The sequence below is a fragment of the Scatophagus argus genome, chromosome 9 (assembly GCF_020382885.2).
Source record: "Scatophagus argus isolate fScaArg1 chromosome 9, fScaArg1.pri, whole genome shotgun sequence".
NCBI classification, from domain to species: domain Eukaryota; kingdom Metazoa; phylum Chordata; class Actinopteri; family Scatophagidae; genus Scatophagus; species Scatophagus argus.
This window is the reverse complement of record NC_058501.1, coordinates 16,467,812-16,484,477: the sequence shown is the minus strand read 5'-3', so window position 1 is coordinate 16,484,477 and position 16,666 is coordinate 16,467,812. Positions and strand designations below refer to the sequence as shown.

Sequence of the window (16,666 nt, the reverse complement as noted above, 5' to 3'; positions counted from 1 at the left end):
TGGTGTAAGTATCCCTCCACCATTTGAGAGAGCTGAGAGACACCATGGGAATAAGCCAGGAAATGCATCGCATCACAAGTTTAAGTGTGCCCTCACATGGCTGAACTGTGTAATGACACCCCAAAACAAAACCCATCCATGGTTTGTTTAGCTTTCCATCATTTTGGCCATTTTGGCTCAAAGTGGCAATAACTGGACGCCTGCAATGCAACAGAGCGGATACACAACAAACATATCAAAGTGTTGAATGTATCAAAGAGAATAAAAAGCAGAAACATACCAGTCTAACACACTCCATTACATCTGCTGCCTCTCCCTGCTCGTTCATCACTGGATCTGATCCCGTCCCTCTCTCCTCTCCTGCTCTGCCTTTATCACTTCAATCACTTGGCCATGTGCCCTGTGCCACTCAGAAGCCCTGCTGCCCCTTTCACTTCACGCAACACAAACACAGGCACGCACACGCACACTCACACACACACACACAGAGGGACAGATTTCATACACACACAAAGACTCCACAGATTTCTGTCCTATCTCTGTCCGTCTTCCACCTGTCTGTCAGTCACTGCACTTTGAAGCTCTGCGATATCTGGACAGCTTCCAGCCTCGCGCACACACACACACACGCGCGCGCACACACATTTACCGCACTGTTGGTACACATCTCCAGCTGGGTTGCTGATCTCACACACTCGGTCACTTGAATATTCATCATCATCATCATGTGTTGAGGACCTTGTAGGCTCAGCAGTGCAACAGCCCGGTGGTGTCAATTAAGGGACCATTTTGTGTCAACTCATTCTTTCTTTTTTACCGACAGAACAGCACTGATTTGATGGCTGAACCCCCGGAGTGACCTCAGTATTATGTATGTAGCACTTTAATAAGCCTTAATAATGTGACTAATAATATTCAAAATAATAACATGATGTCAACATACAGCACAGAGTAAAACAGTCACTGACTGACACAAAAACCAAGATGGAAACGTTTGTTTTTGGCACCCTCTGGAGTTTGTTTTCTTTATAGTTACATAATTTTATTTATATATCATGCAGAGAACCAGTTTAAGGAAACAAGTTTAAAGTGTCAGTGTGGAGATTTTGCTCTTACATTTATGCCTGTTGACCATAAAATTAAACCGAAATGTTCAAATCTGTGAATTATTATGATGATTATTTTCTGTGACTCACAGGCACACATGAACTCTGAATGAAAAAGGCAGAAAAATGAGTTTGTTTAAAATCCTTTTCCATGTAAATAACCTGTAATACATCTTTAATTAAATATTTTAAATATTTTCTGCCACTATGTATATAAGTGGTGAAGGTATTTTTTTTATACATAACAATACCATTAAGGTGACTGGCACTGAGAATTTATAAACATTACTTGGCGCGTTTTTATTTTTTTTCGGTTCTTTAACAATTTGTTAAACTGATAAAGTGATAAGTAAGACTTATCTTGAGCTTGTGTTTCAAAAAAATTATTCCATGAATGTGGAGTTAGGATAGTTTAAAAAGACAACAATGAATACAGCACAGAAATACGAACAGTACGGCCATGAGGACCCAGTCAGGTCATTTGAGCGATACAGTACTTAATAACTTATCTGGAGCTTAGCTCTGTTAGGCTCCATGGCTTAAATGGAGCAGAAAATTGAGAGAGTGCAAAAAACAGAGGACTGTCTTACAAACTCAATTACTCCCTGGAGGTAGTCCAGCTGATATATATCAAGTATTTCCTTTCCTTTTTCTCCCTCTCACAAATTTCTCTGCAAAGTCTGGTGTTGTTTTTTTTGGTGATTAATGTAGTAAAGAGAGTCAACTCTGAGGACAGATATTGACCCTGAGCCTTGTGTTCATTACCAAGGAGAGTTATATGTGATTAAAATCTTTTAATGAAAAACCAATTTGATTATACCTCAACTCTTTTAACATCTGTGTGAAAGTGGAACCGAAAAAGAAGACGGGAAAACAATTCAGTTACAGTTAAAGAAGTTTAATTCAAATAAGTTAACATAATTTACATGAAACAAAAAATATGAATATAGTGTTCAGGTTAAAATTAATCAAGACATATGGTAAAATTCTTAAGTGATATGAACACAATTCATAAAATCGACAGCTGCAACAAAAGAAGCAGGCATTTTCCTTCACAATAAAAAGTGAACATTGAGTTAAAGTAAAACAAGTGCAAATGACTCACAGTGTCTCTGACGGTACGAAAGATAGATCACATCTTTCACAGAATATAGTGCAGAAGTGCAGCTCTTACAAATAGTACTCCTCGTATATACAACTAGAGCAGAGGATTGTTCAGAGAAAGTAAGTTATCATTCTTTTCTGAGCACTTGAGGGTTTTTTTTTTATCGTGAACTTTACGGGAATGCAATTTCATCTCATTATTATTTTGAATTCGCATAAAAAAAGCATGATTTTAAGCATAAGCTTTCCCTTTCATATACGCAATATTTTTCATACAGGAAGGCTCAAAATCATGTATGACTATTTTTGGACCATTAAATGGAATGGGAATAATATACATTCATACAAATAATTTACCTTAAAATCATAATAAAAAAATTGCAAGTGCTCCCTTTTTTGAATGTTTATTAATAAGGAAAGTTTAGTGTCTAACCAGAGTTACAAATGATCTCGTCCCTTTACTTTGGAGCCTACGTGCAGGCATGTCTTTAAGTTTCCCCCTCAGACTCTGAGTTATCCAAATTAGATACAGTAGAGCTGTACCATTCAGCGCTCTCCTGCTCTTGCACTCCAGATCCGCCGCCGCCGCCTCCTCCGGCTCCTCGACCGCCTCCTCCTCTCTCGTTCAGCATTTCCATGGCTACTTGGTGGTAAGGGTGTTTGCGTTTGGTGTGTCGACGTAGCGTGTTGCGCTCGGCAAAGCGCGTGTGGCAAAGTTGGCACTGGTAGGGTTTCTCTCCCGTGTGGACCCTTTGGTGGCGCTGGAGCTCACCGGCCTCCCTGAAGCGTTTGCCGCAGATGGGGCACACAAAGTTCCTCTGGCCTGTGTGAATGTGCTTGTGTCTCTGTTGAGGAAAAGAGAAAACACTAAATAAAAGATTGGTGAAAATATCACTCAGCACTTTTACTGTCCTGAAAGAGTTCACTCGTAGTGATGAATCCACAAGGACACCAAACCGAAGCAGTTCACCTGGAGCCTAGTAGCGCCTTTCAGCTCGGTGGTGTGATTTATTAGAAACTTTTACTGTTTTGGTTCACTCTCAGTGCTTTCATCATCATGCTGGCAGCTGCTTTCAGAATACCTCTTAACTCTTTACAGAAAACCTCTTAAAAATTAATGAATGCTACCTGCCCATCGCCTAATGATAAACAGACACAGTTAGTGACTAGCTGTCGAGCAGAGCGGAACATTTAGCGACGAAAGAGCCGGATTTATCCCTCTGGAGATGGAGAAGACTAAGACAAAGCTACGAGGCGAGTGAACCGAGCTTCTTCATCAGGTGGCCACAAACATGACTCCAAACAAATGCTCATGTTGCCCCATCTCTGCTGGGTGCATATATAAGCAGCTGTTTGCTAAAATATCAGCTTAAAAGGTGATCAAATGCCAGGATTATTTTCGCAGCTTGAACACAGCACTCGTAATCTGTAACATCTGTTCAAGAAAGTTGTGTTTTTACTTATATTGCTGATGAAACGACGGTGTGATTAGCTCACACTGACCTGCAGATGGCTGGAGCGTTTGAAGGCTTTGCCGCACTGCTGACAAACGTGGGGCTTCTTCTGAGAGTGAGTGATGGCATGGCGCTCAAGGTCGGAGAGGTAAAAGAAGACCCGCGGGCACAGCTGGCAGTACAGCACCCTGCGAGGGCCCATAGCGTTGGGTGACGCCGCTGGAGAGAGAGGATCCAGTGGATCGAGAGGGTCAGGGGGCTTGAGTTTACCAGAGGAGAGACTGAGTTCGCTGGCAGGTGAGGGAGGAGCTGCAGAGTTGGAGAAGTAAAGATGGTCATCCAGAGGTAAATGTTGTGAGTGCAGGTCAGACGGGTCGAATTGGGGCTCTGAGGCTGGTGATTGGGCCTCTGAACCAGGCCGAGCTAAGGGGTCATAGGACAAACTAGCAGCCTGTGGGTGCGGAGAGGATGCTGTAGAAGTCGATGGCTTGTTGTTTTCATTTGGGACTTCTTCAACAGATATGGCTTCACTTCCAGAATTTGAATCGGAAGAGCTGATTTGAGAAAGAAGGAGGGGAATCGAGCTGCTGTGGTTGTCGTTTTGAAGAGCCGGGGGGGATGAACGAGCCATAAGAGAGGTGAGGACAGAGCCGGAGTTTACACTGTTCACTCCCGACAGGATGACAGGGGGGTTATTGGGGCTCAGTCTGATGATGGGGTGAGACACCGGAGGCAGAGGTGATCCCAGGGTGCTGACTTGACCAGAGGGCAAAGAGAGGGAGACTGGGGCTGAGGCTGCTGTGATCTGGGCCAACTGGCCAGTTGAGGGGTCAAGGACAGCCATAGGAGTGGAGGCAGAGGCAGAGTCACCAGGGGAAGAAGGGACAGATGAAAGGAGGAGGAACATGGGGGCCGATGTAGCACATGCGGTCTGGGTAACTGAAAAGGGAAGCGTGACACCCACTGGAGCCGAAGAGAACTGAGAAGAGGAAGAGGAGGATGACAGCAGGAGAATCGGAGTGTTGGTAGAAGGGTTTGTGAGGATCTGAATGGGCTGGGTGGGGACCGATATCTCAGAAGAAGGGGACAGAACAGCATTAGCCTGAACAGAGGTAACGCTTGGCTCTGCGGCCTTAGAGCCATCTGAGTTTGTAATCAAACTTGTGAAGACTTCTGGAGTCTTTGCCTGATCAACAGCTAGAGATAGAGAGTCAGTCGCATGGGCTGGTGTGGGGTTATGATCATCCGAAGGTACATTTAGTGCATTATCTAAACTTTGGCTGAGGCTCGGATCTGCTATGGGGGCCAATCGTGGCGACCCCCTTCCTACTACCTCTGCTGAATTAGCCTGATCTGACTGAGGAGTCTCTGACGTGAAAGCATCGAGTTGCGGCACTTTGAGTCCATCTGGACTAAGAGTATACGGGATTCCCTGGTCATCTATGAAAAGAAAGTTGTCAGTGTCGCCGCCGTCTATAGAGGAGAGGGAGGTAAAGACAGAGGTAGAAAAGAAAGAGGGAGACAGGAGAGAGTCTTCAAGTGTATCAGTGCTGTCCACATGCAGCACAGAGTCCTCTTGATACCCCTCGTTGTCCTCTTCTACTATGTCTCTGTCTCCTTCTCCCTCATATTCATCCACCTCCATGATCAGCAAGCTCTCACAGCCACAATCTTCCAGAAAGCGTCCACACCTCCTCTCTCGACTCTCTCTTTTCTTGGGCAAACTCAGGTCCAGTGGTTCTGTCTGTTCCTCCATGTCCTCCTTATCAAACGTCTTACAGGACTTGAAGTCCATTTCTCTGAAAATTATGGGAGTATTCTCCCCTGTTTCTCCCTCTGTGGTTTCCTCTTTAATGCCTTGCTTGCTCAGTATTTTAAATGTATTAGTGCTGGAGGTTAAAGGAGATTCTGTCCCATTAGTGTGGATTTTAGCACCCAAAACATCTCCCTCTTTGCACATTTTTTCCAGTCTCTCTGCCTCTGTCTCATGGAACGAATCTGGTTTGTCATCCTCAGTCTGTTGATAAGTAACTCCCTTGATTTCTCCTTCATTCTTGCCAGCAGATACTTGGATGTTACTTCTGTGTTTTTCTGTGATCACTGCTCCAGATGAGACTGAAACAGGCCTTCTAAACTGAAAGTCTTTGGTCAGGCTGATGGCAGAGTTTGTGATTGGCCTCCTGCGCTGTGGGGGAACAACAATTTTGAGTCTGATTGGTCGGCTGCGCAACACAGGCACTCCAGTCTTTACTGTGATTGGCTGTCTGAACCCGACAATCTTGCTTGTTTCCTGAGAGGCTGGCTTACAAGTCCCGCCCACCTCTGGCTTTTTCCCATTGATTGATAGAGCGTCTTGCCTGATGGTCACTGCTGCCTTGACAGGGAAGTACTGGAGGTTACCTGGTACAGTACTGGATGAGGTTTTTTCCTTTGGTTCCAGAAAAACCTCTGTCACTGGCCCTGATCCCTCTGCACACTGGCTGCCATTTTGGACATTCAGGCTGCCACTGGTCAGGACTGAAGCCAACTGAGAATCCATTTTGGGGCATACTCATTTATATTTCTATAAAACAGGAATAAAATAAGAAATTAGAAACTCAGAGTAGCAAAATTAGCATACAAGTAAACACGTTTCATTGCAGCAAGGGAATTAAACAAATATCCTGGGATGGCTGTAAAAACTCAATGTCACAATTGTGTTTATTGGGGTCAAGTTTAGAGCAGAAGCCAATATTGACTGATTTGTCATAATTCTCACAGCCTGTGGACGAAGCAGACTGTGCCCCCCTAACTCCTCAGTCTGACACGATGGTCGACACATTTGACCCCCCCACCTCCCCCTCACATCAGACCGTCCTGCTAATTGCGTTGGTTACCTGGATATGATACGAAATCCCAGCTCAGCGAATTTCTTACCGAGGGGTCGACCGGTGCAGTCGATAATTCAGAGAAACGCACCGGAGTACGGAAGGGTCCGAAGAATGTGAGCGAAATAACATTTCCTCTCTCATACTTCTGTCGTCCACATGCAGCATAAACATTACGGCGTTTTATTTCAAATTCGCCTTAGAACAGTATTCATATTGTATTTCGCAAGTATGACCTTATTCAAAAAAAAAAAGAAAAGAAAGCCTGTCGGGGATAAACCCGGGAGCTCTGTCCGCGGTGGACGCCATTACGCACAGTCCTAGGTCCGAAATGCCATTAATGTGGTGCGTGTGTGCCTTGTCAGCTCTCGGACCTGGGACAACGCCACCACTAACGCGTCGGTCGGAGTAAAGAAACGTGTATATTTACACACATTCGCGATGTGGTGCGGATCCTCGCCTCTGCACCGGAGCTTCCTCGGACCTACAGCCAGCCATTTTAGAGCCGAGGGTCCGAGACACCGAGAGCGCAACGTCCGGTAGCTTTAGGACAAACTTTCCCGGCGAGCAGCCATTTCCTCCAGCCCTGCTATCAGAGGCGGCGTAGGACGCGCCGGACACCCCTTCGATACATTTAAAACTGTATTTTAAACTATACTCCACCCATACTCTCGCTGCATAGGGACTGGCTTACCCGTGCTGAGGATATTTCCGGAGGACCAAATATGACTGTGCAGTGTAAAGGGTGATGCTGCGAATGCCGAGGGAGGGAGGGGTCAAGGGGAGTTGCTATGGTGTCGCAGCCTACCGGGTCCGACCAGTAGCCATGTTCAGCCTATGAGTACTGTTGAACCTGCAGCTGCAAAGAAAGGCTCTCTGTGCGCCTGAGAGTCACAGTGACGGGAGGCAAAGCAGGAGAGTGATGAAGAGGATGGAGAAAGATGAACTTGAACTCACACGACAGCGCTCTGCGTGTCATAATGAGAGGAAACCAGAGAGCAAAAGCCGTTTAGGCATTACTTTATTCCAAACAAACACTTACAAGCCTCAAGGCTTGATGCGTCACGCTCAACAAGGGAAAGAAAGATCACATAGTGAGATCTCACAGAGTCAAGGCATTAAGAGTTAGGCTATATGGAGGTATCATCACAGACACAACTGATATAGCATGTACTAATACTTTATATATACATCATCTCAAAGGCCTATGGATTTCATCTACAGGATGCATTGGCTCAAGCTGGACGAGGATCAAAGTAATACTTGAGGGGTTTGCGGATTATAATTACGCCTGCAGTTTGACGGGATGCAGGAGAGAGTGACAAAGGCCCTGGGCACAGGATAGACAGCTTAGCCTACTGATCCACACGAGCTGTGAAAAATATTTCAGCGTCTAATAGACCACAATCATAGATAGTTGAGGAAGCAAAGCTGCAGACTGGAAAAAGACTGCTCTGGGTGATGTTTGCTGGGGTGTGTCAGGAGGTGTGACACAGTTTAATGAGTGTCGAACGGGGCGAGGTCAGACATCCATGTCATCACTCCACATCACCAGCCTCGCATGCTTCAATCTCTGAAACCAGCCGGTGAGGGAAAAGTTTATACTGCAACCATGTGGGCTCTGAAAAACAAAGAGGAGATGCATGATTATTCTAGAAGTCTCCAACTGTCATCAAGCGCCGCACTCGGGTTCTTGACGTGCTGAAAAAGAAAAGGACGGCTTGTGTGGGTGGTCCAGGTTTTACCAAGGTAGCAGGCTGGTGGCTGCAGCTTTCCATCAAAGCAGGTCTGAGTTGCAGTGAAGCTGCACTGCTTGTCGGGGTGTTTGCAGTAGAACATCACATTTTCTCCGTGAGGAACCATGGCGTCTGTAACATCAAATGGCCAGCGCTTCACTCCACCAATCACCACACGGCTTCGCTCAGCAGGGATGAGACAGCGAGCTGTGAAGTTGATGAACAAGGTATGAAAATATAAAATATAACAGACAATGCTTTGTGGTTTCTTGAGTGCATGTGCACTGTGTTCACGACTGTGTATTTTGTATGGATGTTAATGTAACTAGCATATTAGTATTTTGCATCCGCTGAATGTGTCATTGAATTTGAATTTGAATTTTTTTTGGGAGAGGATTGACATTTTGAGTTAAACTCATCAAATGCATACATTATATTTGTGGTGTGGCCATTTGAAACATCCCTCACCTCTGCAATATGGAGGCGGTGCACTCCAGCTGCCATTCGACAGGCAGGTGACCTTCTGGGGTCCATCCAGCAGAAAGTTCTTTTTACAAAGGTAATGGATGTCAAAGCCAACTTCATACTCAGTCTTCTGGACGGCGACCACATAGCCCTGCTCCACCTCCCGAGGAGGCTGGCAGTACACATCTAAGAGAGCGACAGGAGAAGATTATCAGTCTGATTATTCGGGATATCCACTAAACTTTAAAAGATAGAGGAGCAGAGTTACTATAACCTATAAAGGTATGAGAACAGAAGCTTGAAACTACTACAACCCTTCTATCTTTTGTCCTTTGCCCTAACAAAAGCCAGCCATGTAGTGTGACTTGAGAAGCAGCCTCTCTGTGTTCCTCACTGTGGAAAAGGCCATGCAATTCCATGTTTAACCACAAGGTGACAGAAAAGCACCGTGAAACAGAGCAGTAGCTCTTGAAAAGGCATACTGTATATCTGAAGACGTTTGTGTGTTTCTGTCTGTCTCCTTTCATTCTCTCTTTTTTTAAATATCTGCACACACACACACACACACACACACACGACGAATAAATTTACATCCTCGCAAAATAAACTCACAGGTCTCTCAGTCCAGTCACTCACACGCAACCAACCACCAACCCGTCTTCTGCTATTCTTGAAAGATGAATGAGGACAAAGCAACACACATGCCTGCTCACACACACACACACACACACAGCCAGTGTACAATACAGTTCACTACTGCACACATACTTTTACAGATGGGGTGAGGATACTGCCAGGTCTGGTTATCCAGGCAGAAATTTTCACTGCTCCCCACCATATCTGCCCTGTAGGAGAGAAGGGAGAGAGTGATGGAGACAGATGGCAGTGTGACATTTACAGTACAGACAGCTAAGGAGCTTCGTCTAAATAAAGTGATGAAAGAAGGTGTAAATGATTCCCTTTTCCACTCTGTCTCTCTTTCACAGTGTCTAAATGTTGTGTGCACAGTTCTGGCTGACACATCCACTTAGGCTCATCTTATCCTGTGGATGAGTCAGTGTGTAAAGGGGAGTCAATACAAGATTAGACTGTAATGACCCAGTTAGTTCAATGGAGAGATCGTCAGCTGGGAGATCAAAATGAATTCCCTGACATTCATCACTCATCATCCATCGTTCCCCAACACCTTTCCTGCAATGAAGCATTTCCTCCACCACTCCCTCCCTCCTCTTCACACTCCATCCCCATCTTCTCACTTCCTCCGTTTCTACCTTTGCATCATTTCAGGTTTTCATAGCCTCTGCCTACGCACTCACAACCTTAACCCCCCCCCTTACCCAGACAGGCAGCTGTAGCGGATGGAAGTTCCTACTGTAGCATCGCCCTGGATGCTGAAGCTGTTGATGACTTCTTCAGGCAGAGGGCAGGTTTGGACAGCGGCTGGTTCAGGTGGTTGAGCCTCTGAAGGTCAGAGAAGACAGGAGGTTAAAGACTTTGTTGTCTTTATTGTTTATTTAAGTAACAGACACATAAATAAATACTCCACAGCAAGTAGGAGGTCCTGCATCGAAGACAAAAATACCCAAACCGTCAGAAAAACCTTCAATTACTTTCATGCCATTTCTTCAACAGAAAATACACATCTTCCCATAGCAGTAGTGGAATGTGCCTGCGTACATTTAGTCAAGTGCAGTACTTATAACTGGATCGCAAGACTTTTAAATTCATGCCACACAGGTTCACACAATGCCTAGTGCCTAGGAACGAACATGGCTAACCATCGGTGCAGCTTCACGAGCGAGCTCACCTGCAGACGCGTTATCAGCGTGTGTCGACGCCGTTTCTTAATTACTCTCACTTCAATAAGTAGGGGGACGCGAGTTCCACACTGCAGGTTTAAATACAATTTTGAGGTACTTGTACTTTAGTATTTTAAAATCATGCCACTTAACAGTTCAATATTTTACTCACAGTTTAGATGAAAATATTGTACTTTTTACTCCTCACAATTATTAGTTACATGGCAGATTAAGACTGTAAATACAATAAATATTAGAGTACAAATACATAACATATATATATATATATACAGTGTAAAGTGATGAGCTTTGCTTTAACCAGTCCCTGCATTAAAATGCTGTTTATGCACTAAGGCACCTGTAATAATTAATGCAATAATAAAATATGAGTAATACTTAGCTTTAGTGTGTAATACTGTCTGTTAAATGTTTATGTACTGCTCATAAATGAAAAATGGGGAGACCTAAAGTGACAAAAATATATCATAGTCTTAACACTATATCGACATAATGAATACTTTTACTTTCAGTACATTCTGTACTTTTACTGTACTTATGGAAAATCTTGAAATCATTTACACTGTACTATTACTACTTTTGTGAAGTAAAGCATGTGAATATTTCTTCCACCACTGTCCTATAGTGACAGTGATGTATGCAGTGTGTAAAGCTCCTCAGAAAGAAATGCAGCAACATTCGGTGTGTGTCTACTGTGTACTGTGATTCATAGAAGTAAACACAACCCAATAGACGTGTAGCCCCACATGTACCCACACAATCACTGAAAGCACATTAGAATTAGTGTGTAACTGATAAATGTGGACCTAATTTTACCCAAAACAGCCATTAGCAAAAAGAGGAGGAAGGATACTTGAGGGAAACAGTGAAAGAATATAAAGAGAAGCAGGGAAGAAAAACAGATGGACAGAGGAAGCCACATCCTTCCTGTTACCTCGTTTGACTTGTATTATCCAATTGTTTCTATTTAGCTTGTGACCAACAGAGGTGTTTCACCCAGTGTCTTGTTCTATTTAAGTTGAAATAACCCTTCTTAGGTAATAAATCAAAGTTCGAGAAGCAGGTGAAACGCCGCCCCACACCTCTCCCATCTCACAGCAATATCTGTGATTGTATAACACCTGGCACTGTTCACTCCTGGAAGTTTGAGTGCCTCATGCTCGTGAAAATATAAATATCAAGAGTGGTGCTTGGAGAGAGGTTGGAGTGACCTGGGCTCCATCAGATGTGGGGTTTCGGAGCTGAACGCGGCTTTGAAAGGCAGAGACAGCTCTTGCCTGAGGGCTGTCTTAGGTATCTGAAACTGAGAAACGTTAATATAAGAATGTAAAGGGACCTATGGGAGAGGGAGAGTTACAAGTCTGTTTGGCTGCGGATGAGAGCCCGAAGCCGAGTTCTGTTTTCACATATCGCCCCTTCTTCTGCCTCGTACTGCTGCCGCCCACACAGGCTGCAGCACCAAACTGCTATGAAGCAGGTATATCAAATTCATCTCAGTATTAAAACACAGTGATTTTGAATGAACCACAACATTAAATACACAGCAATCTGACTGAGGCCAGAGATGGTAAAGGTTGTGCTTTTACTGTCTTTCTCCCACAATCACACACACACTTGTGCACATCACAAACCAAATAGCCTAAAGCTGCATGCTTGTCCTTGGCTCCCATTGTAGAGAGAGAGAGACCTTATCGGAGGCCTCAGATGGAAGAGGATGAGAGGAGAAAGAGATGAGAGGAAAAGAGGATGAGAGAGGAGAGCAGAGGAGAGGAGAACAGGGAACAGAAAGGCCTGGAGCAGCATGAGCAAGAGAACTCTCTGACTCTCCTGACTGTGATCTGTCGCCCACACACACACACACACACACGCACACACAACACACACAGAAACTCTCTAACACATGTGCAATCCAGCCCCCCCCCACACACACATACACATCTAATGTATACAGAAAAAAAATCTCTGTACCTCTCTCCTATAAACACACATTCACACACACTCACGCTCACACTGTGTGCATGCAGCTTTGTGCCACTTTGACAGTGATCTGCCGCCCACTGCCTCTCAACAGGCATGAAGGAGCTCGACTCACACTCTAACACACATGCAAAGGACGCACAATACAAACGCTCTCACACGTTCAAAACCCACCTACCTTCTGCCCGTCTCTCAGCAGGAGGATACTCCACGAGAGGGCTGATAATCGTATCCTCATTTCACATCTTAGAAAAGATACAAAATCTCGAGGGTGAGACAGGGACCCAGCTGGGTTGAGGATTCCTAAGAAAGCACGTTTACTGTAGCTCCAGGTGTGAGATTAATGCAGCAGGACTCGGACATTTGCAGTTGAAATTGCATTGTTATTTATCAGAGCTGTCAGGCTGACACAAGCAGTCACTAAAAACCATATTTCCTGGTGCTGCATGATGATGAAATGTGTCAAGACAGTAAGAACTATTGATGGCTTTACTTCGTGTAGTGCTGTGCAGCCACACAGCACAGATATAGCAGAAATAGGGCTACACAGCCTTAGATAAAATGTAATTTGTGAGCCACCTATTCAGATTTATCATTTTTTGTTCTATATTTAGACTGACAGAATGCACAAATGCTCAACCACATTATTGTTTTGGGCACATCGGTGGTTATAACCAGTAATTACTGGATAGTCCTGTGAGTTTTCTCTAAGGACTGGCTTCAGCTGCTCCTGTATTTGTTTATGTGTGTCTGCAGCTCTGTTCTGGTCCCTATGGACTACATAAGGCAGGTACATCTTTCAAGCAAACCTGTTCATCTGTGTTTGTTTCAGGTTAATATGAATTATACAAATATAAGAGAAGGCCTCTAGCACAACAGGAGCTTAGAAACAACATGACTGAAGGTTATAATGAACTTAAAATCTTTTCTAATTCCATTTTTAGGTTGTAATTTGGGTTTTTCTTCTATTGTATATAGTAACTAAAAACATAGTTTTCTGTGCTGCGGTGCACATGCTACATATATACATGGACATCCATATGGTATTCATGCATGCGCACACACCTGTGTGTGTTCAGCTTTTCTTTCCTCTTTCAACTTATCAGCACTTCCACAGTAAAATATTCAGATGGCCAACATGAACAACTAAAGCTCTGGTTGCTATGGTGATGAGGAGAATAGGTCCCAGTTGTGCAATGTCTCAGTCGACACAATCGCAGAGGGGTTTCATTTCTGAATACCTCTCTTTCTCTCTCTCTCTCTCTCTCCATCCTTCCCTCTATTGCTGTCTGTCTGACTCTGTCTGACTGTCTTGCATAAAAACAAAGTAAAAGCTAAGTTTAATCCTGGATCATGCCATTGACCTAAACACATGAACTATGCAGATGCACACACATGCACAAGAGAGGCAATATTTAGTTTGAGAAAAATAATAAATACTGCAGAAAAATTCTTGCATATGTTTATTGCTTGTGGTGTGAATATGCAGTGAAGGAACCAGAATAAGAACTTTTCTGTTGAACTCAAACCCACCTATGCAGATGGGCTCATCCCCACTCCACTGTCTGTCACCTTGACAACGGCGAATAGTGACATCCAAGCCACTGGGCAGTGTGAATCCTGGCTTGCAGTGCACTTCAAGCAGGGCAGAGAAGGAGTGAGTGGGAGAGAGGAGGCGAGCCACTGAGTTTTCACCAGGGGGTAGAGGCCAGGGACAAGTTCGACCTGAGGAGGAGAGAGAGGAGAGAAAGCGAGTGGTAAGGGAGCAGAACATTTCACAAAATGTACTGGAGTGTTCCTTGTACAAGACAAATGAAATGTTTAGGGCTAAACCATTTTGAAAAGGCACTAATGAGGTTGTATAATGAGAACGGGTCTGTGCACTGTGCCCCTTTTACAATGCACAGGCATAATGAAAAGCTTGTGTTCAGCACTCACATAGGAAACATTCTGAGCCCAGATTTTGTACATAAGCAAGGTTTTTAATCTATTTTCCAGGAAAACACACACACACACACACACACACACACAGATGTATGTTGGCACAGCTGGGTATACGCACACAAACACTTTTAATGGCTGAGCCCACAATGGTGTTCACAGTGACAACTGAGCCCACACATGCATACAAATGGTTACCTGGAGCCACACAGCTGAGACCACACTGGCCGTCACACAGACACTGACGTTTGTTGCCACAGTCGCTGTCAGCTTTGCAGGGCCGAGGACACGTCCTCCTCCTCTCTTCTCCCAGAAGCCTCTCTGGACACGATCCTGTTGTGATACCACACACACTGTCACACCATCACAGCAATTGTCTGTTTGTTTGCTTCCAGTCATTCATGGCCCCTCATAAAAAAACGCAAACGCTGAGGGCCGTAATTGAGAGTTTGTTTGCCAATTCTGCTTTGTTTTCTGTTTGAAGGAAAGTAAATTTTGCGTGGGTGGCCGGGCAAACATTTTCCACCCAGGTTGCCAGATGAGTAAGTAGTTAGATGGCAGGCTTTATTACTCTTTGCCATTCAGCTATCAATCTTGTTTTTTATAGAAAAGTGAGATTGTCGTCTCACCAACTGGCGTGACTGATGTTTACTGTGCGAGTGGAGAAACATTAACTAAAAATGCAATTCTTATTTGAACAGTATACAAGAGTATCTTTAATACCTCCTCACCTTTCCATACGTATTCCATCACACATCATAAAACCAAATGTTCCACTTGTACAACTTCAACGCACCCTGGATTTCCAGAACATTTATAGCGGGGAGGTTCCCTATTTTTCATTTCTCAGAATGAAAACATGTGTACTACTGTATTCACTCTGCCCACAGCACATGTCAACACACATGTGCAGCGCTAATGCACACACCATCGTCCCAGGACATCATGGAGACATGGCGTACAGTACATACACCAAGCATCTAAATAATTACTGCATATCATCAGACCTAGAAACATCTATGAGGGTGTGTGAAAGGTCAACGATGATCCAACAGAAGCATTTGCTTTCACCAAATTATATAACCCATTTACCATGACTATGTACTGTGTGGTACCGGTAATTCAGACCCATGAAATTTATTTTAATTCAGCATAAACACGACTGAGCCAGCTGAGCCGGTTTTCAGTCAGTGGTCTGTGAATATCAACCATCTAAAATGTACACAATGCACAGTCCCAGTCTTAGTTAGTCCTGACTGCACTGAGTGCAGCTGTTTAAAGGATAAAATACACAGACAGCTAGCTGTGGTTATGTGATCGTCTTCATATTTTGGTTTTGTTTATATAAAATGCATGTGTACAGAGCAGGTTAGCAGAGTAAAGTCCAACTGTCCTTTAATTGCACTGCCTGAGGACACTCAGTAGGACACTTATGGTCTTTTTTGCATTTATTCCCAGTATTTAGTCACAGTCTGGCTGTATTCATTATGTCTGCAAGGTTCAGTGATAGCGATCAGGTGTGAGGGATGATAGGTGTGAGAGTCAGTGGTCTTACCTGAAGCCTGCAGGGACACCGTGCCCATCAGAGCCCACAGGGACAGCAGCAGCAGTGCACAGTCCATCCTTGAAGTCAGGCCTGAGACGATTTGAGGGAGAGACAGCAGACACAGCATTTTTAAAGACGGGGGAACAAAGGGTGGGAGTGGGGTAGAGAAGGGGGAGGTGGGGGATGGCGAGAGGGTGTCGGGAGGGGGCAGCCCAGGAGCACACATCTGGTTCGCGTTGAGGAGGAGAGATTTGAGGAAAATTCCACTCTGAAGGACCTTTCACCCATTTCTTCTGAGACAGCAGATAAAGGGGATGACATACACAAGGCTGTTGCATACAGACACAATAATAAAACCGGAATAATCAAACAGGAAATGCTAACAACAGGAGTTTATCTGATGTCATGACCGCCCCGCCTATACATCTGACCATGCTGCCTACTGTGATTTATATCTTTTATAGCATTGTCTTTTTGATTTCAAGGCTGGTTCAGAAGCTTTTATTTTCTAATTATACCCACTTGTGAACTAAATATTCTACCTCAGCTGCACTGGAGGACTGATCCTATCTGTGAGTGCTTTACTCCTGAAAACATCCAGTGGACTTAATTTAGAAATGTGTAAAATACCCCCTAAGTGTCCAAAGGGAGCT

At 44.3% G+C, this 16,666-nt stretch overlaps 2 protein-coding genes across 5 annotated transcripts; both read right to left on the bottom strand.

The window, feature by feature from the left end:
- Nucleotides 1-1,994: 1,994 nt before the first annotated feature.
- LOC124065335 (zinc finger E-box-binding homeobox 1) lies at nt 1,995-7,371 on the bottom strand. Of its 4 annotated transcripts, none has more exons than XM_046400620.1 (3): nt 7,226-7,371; nt 3,714-6,227; nt 1,995-3,055 (listed from the first exon to the last, which is right to left on the bottom strand). In XM_046400620.1, exons 2-3 carry the CDS (start codon nt 6,201-6,203, stop codon nt 2,699-2,701), a joined length of 2,847 nt encoding a protein of 948 aa, XP_046256576.1. In that variant the 5' UTR covers nt 6,204-6,227; nt 7,226-7,371; the 3' UTR covers nt 1,995-2,698. The 4 variants fall into 4 exon arrangements, with proteins under 4 accessions (XP_046256576.1, XP_046256579.1, XP_046256580.1 ...); XM_046400623.1 differs by lacking the exon at nt 7,226-7,371 and adding an exon at nt 6,541-7,219; XM_046400624.1 differs by lacking the exon at nt 7,226-7,371 and adding an exon at nt 6,581-7,219.
- Nucleotides 7,372-7,535: 164 nt separating this feature from the next.
- On the bottom strand, nt 7,536-16,172 carry ntd5 (ntl-dependent gene 5). Its single transcript, XM_046400625.1, has 8 exons — nt 16,023-16,172; nt 14,666-14,800; nt 14,060-14,251; nt 10,070-10,193; nt 9,501-9,577; nt 8,736-8,918; nt 8,277-8,474; nt 7,536-8,152 (listed from the first exon to the last, which is right to left on the bottom strand). The coding sequence occupies exons 1-8, from the start codon at nt 16,138-16,140 to the stop codon at nt 8,070-8,072; spliced, it is 1,110 nt and encodes a 369-aa protein (XP_046256581.1). The 5' UTR covers nt 16,141-16,172; the 3' UTR covers nt 7,536-8,069.
- Nucleotides 16,173-16,666: the final 494 nt, after the last annotated feature.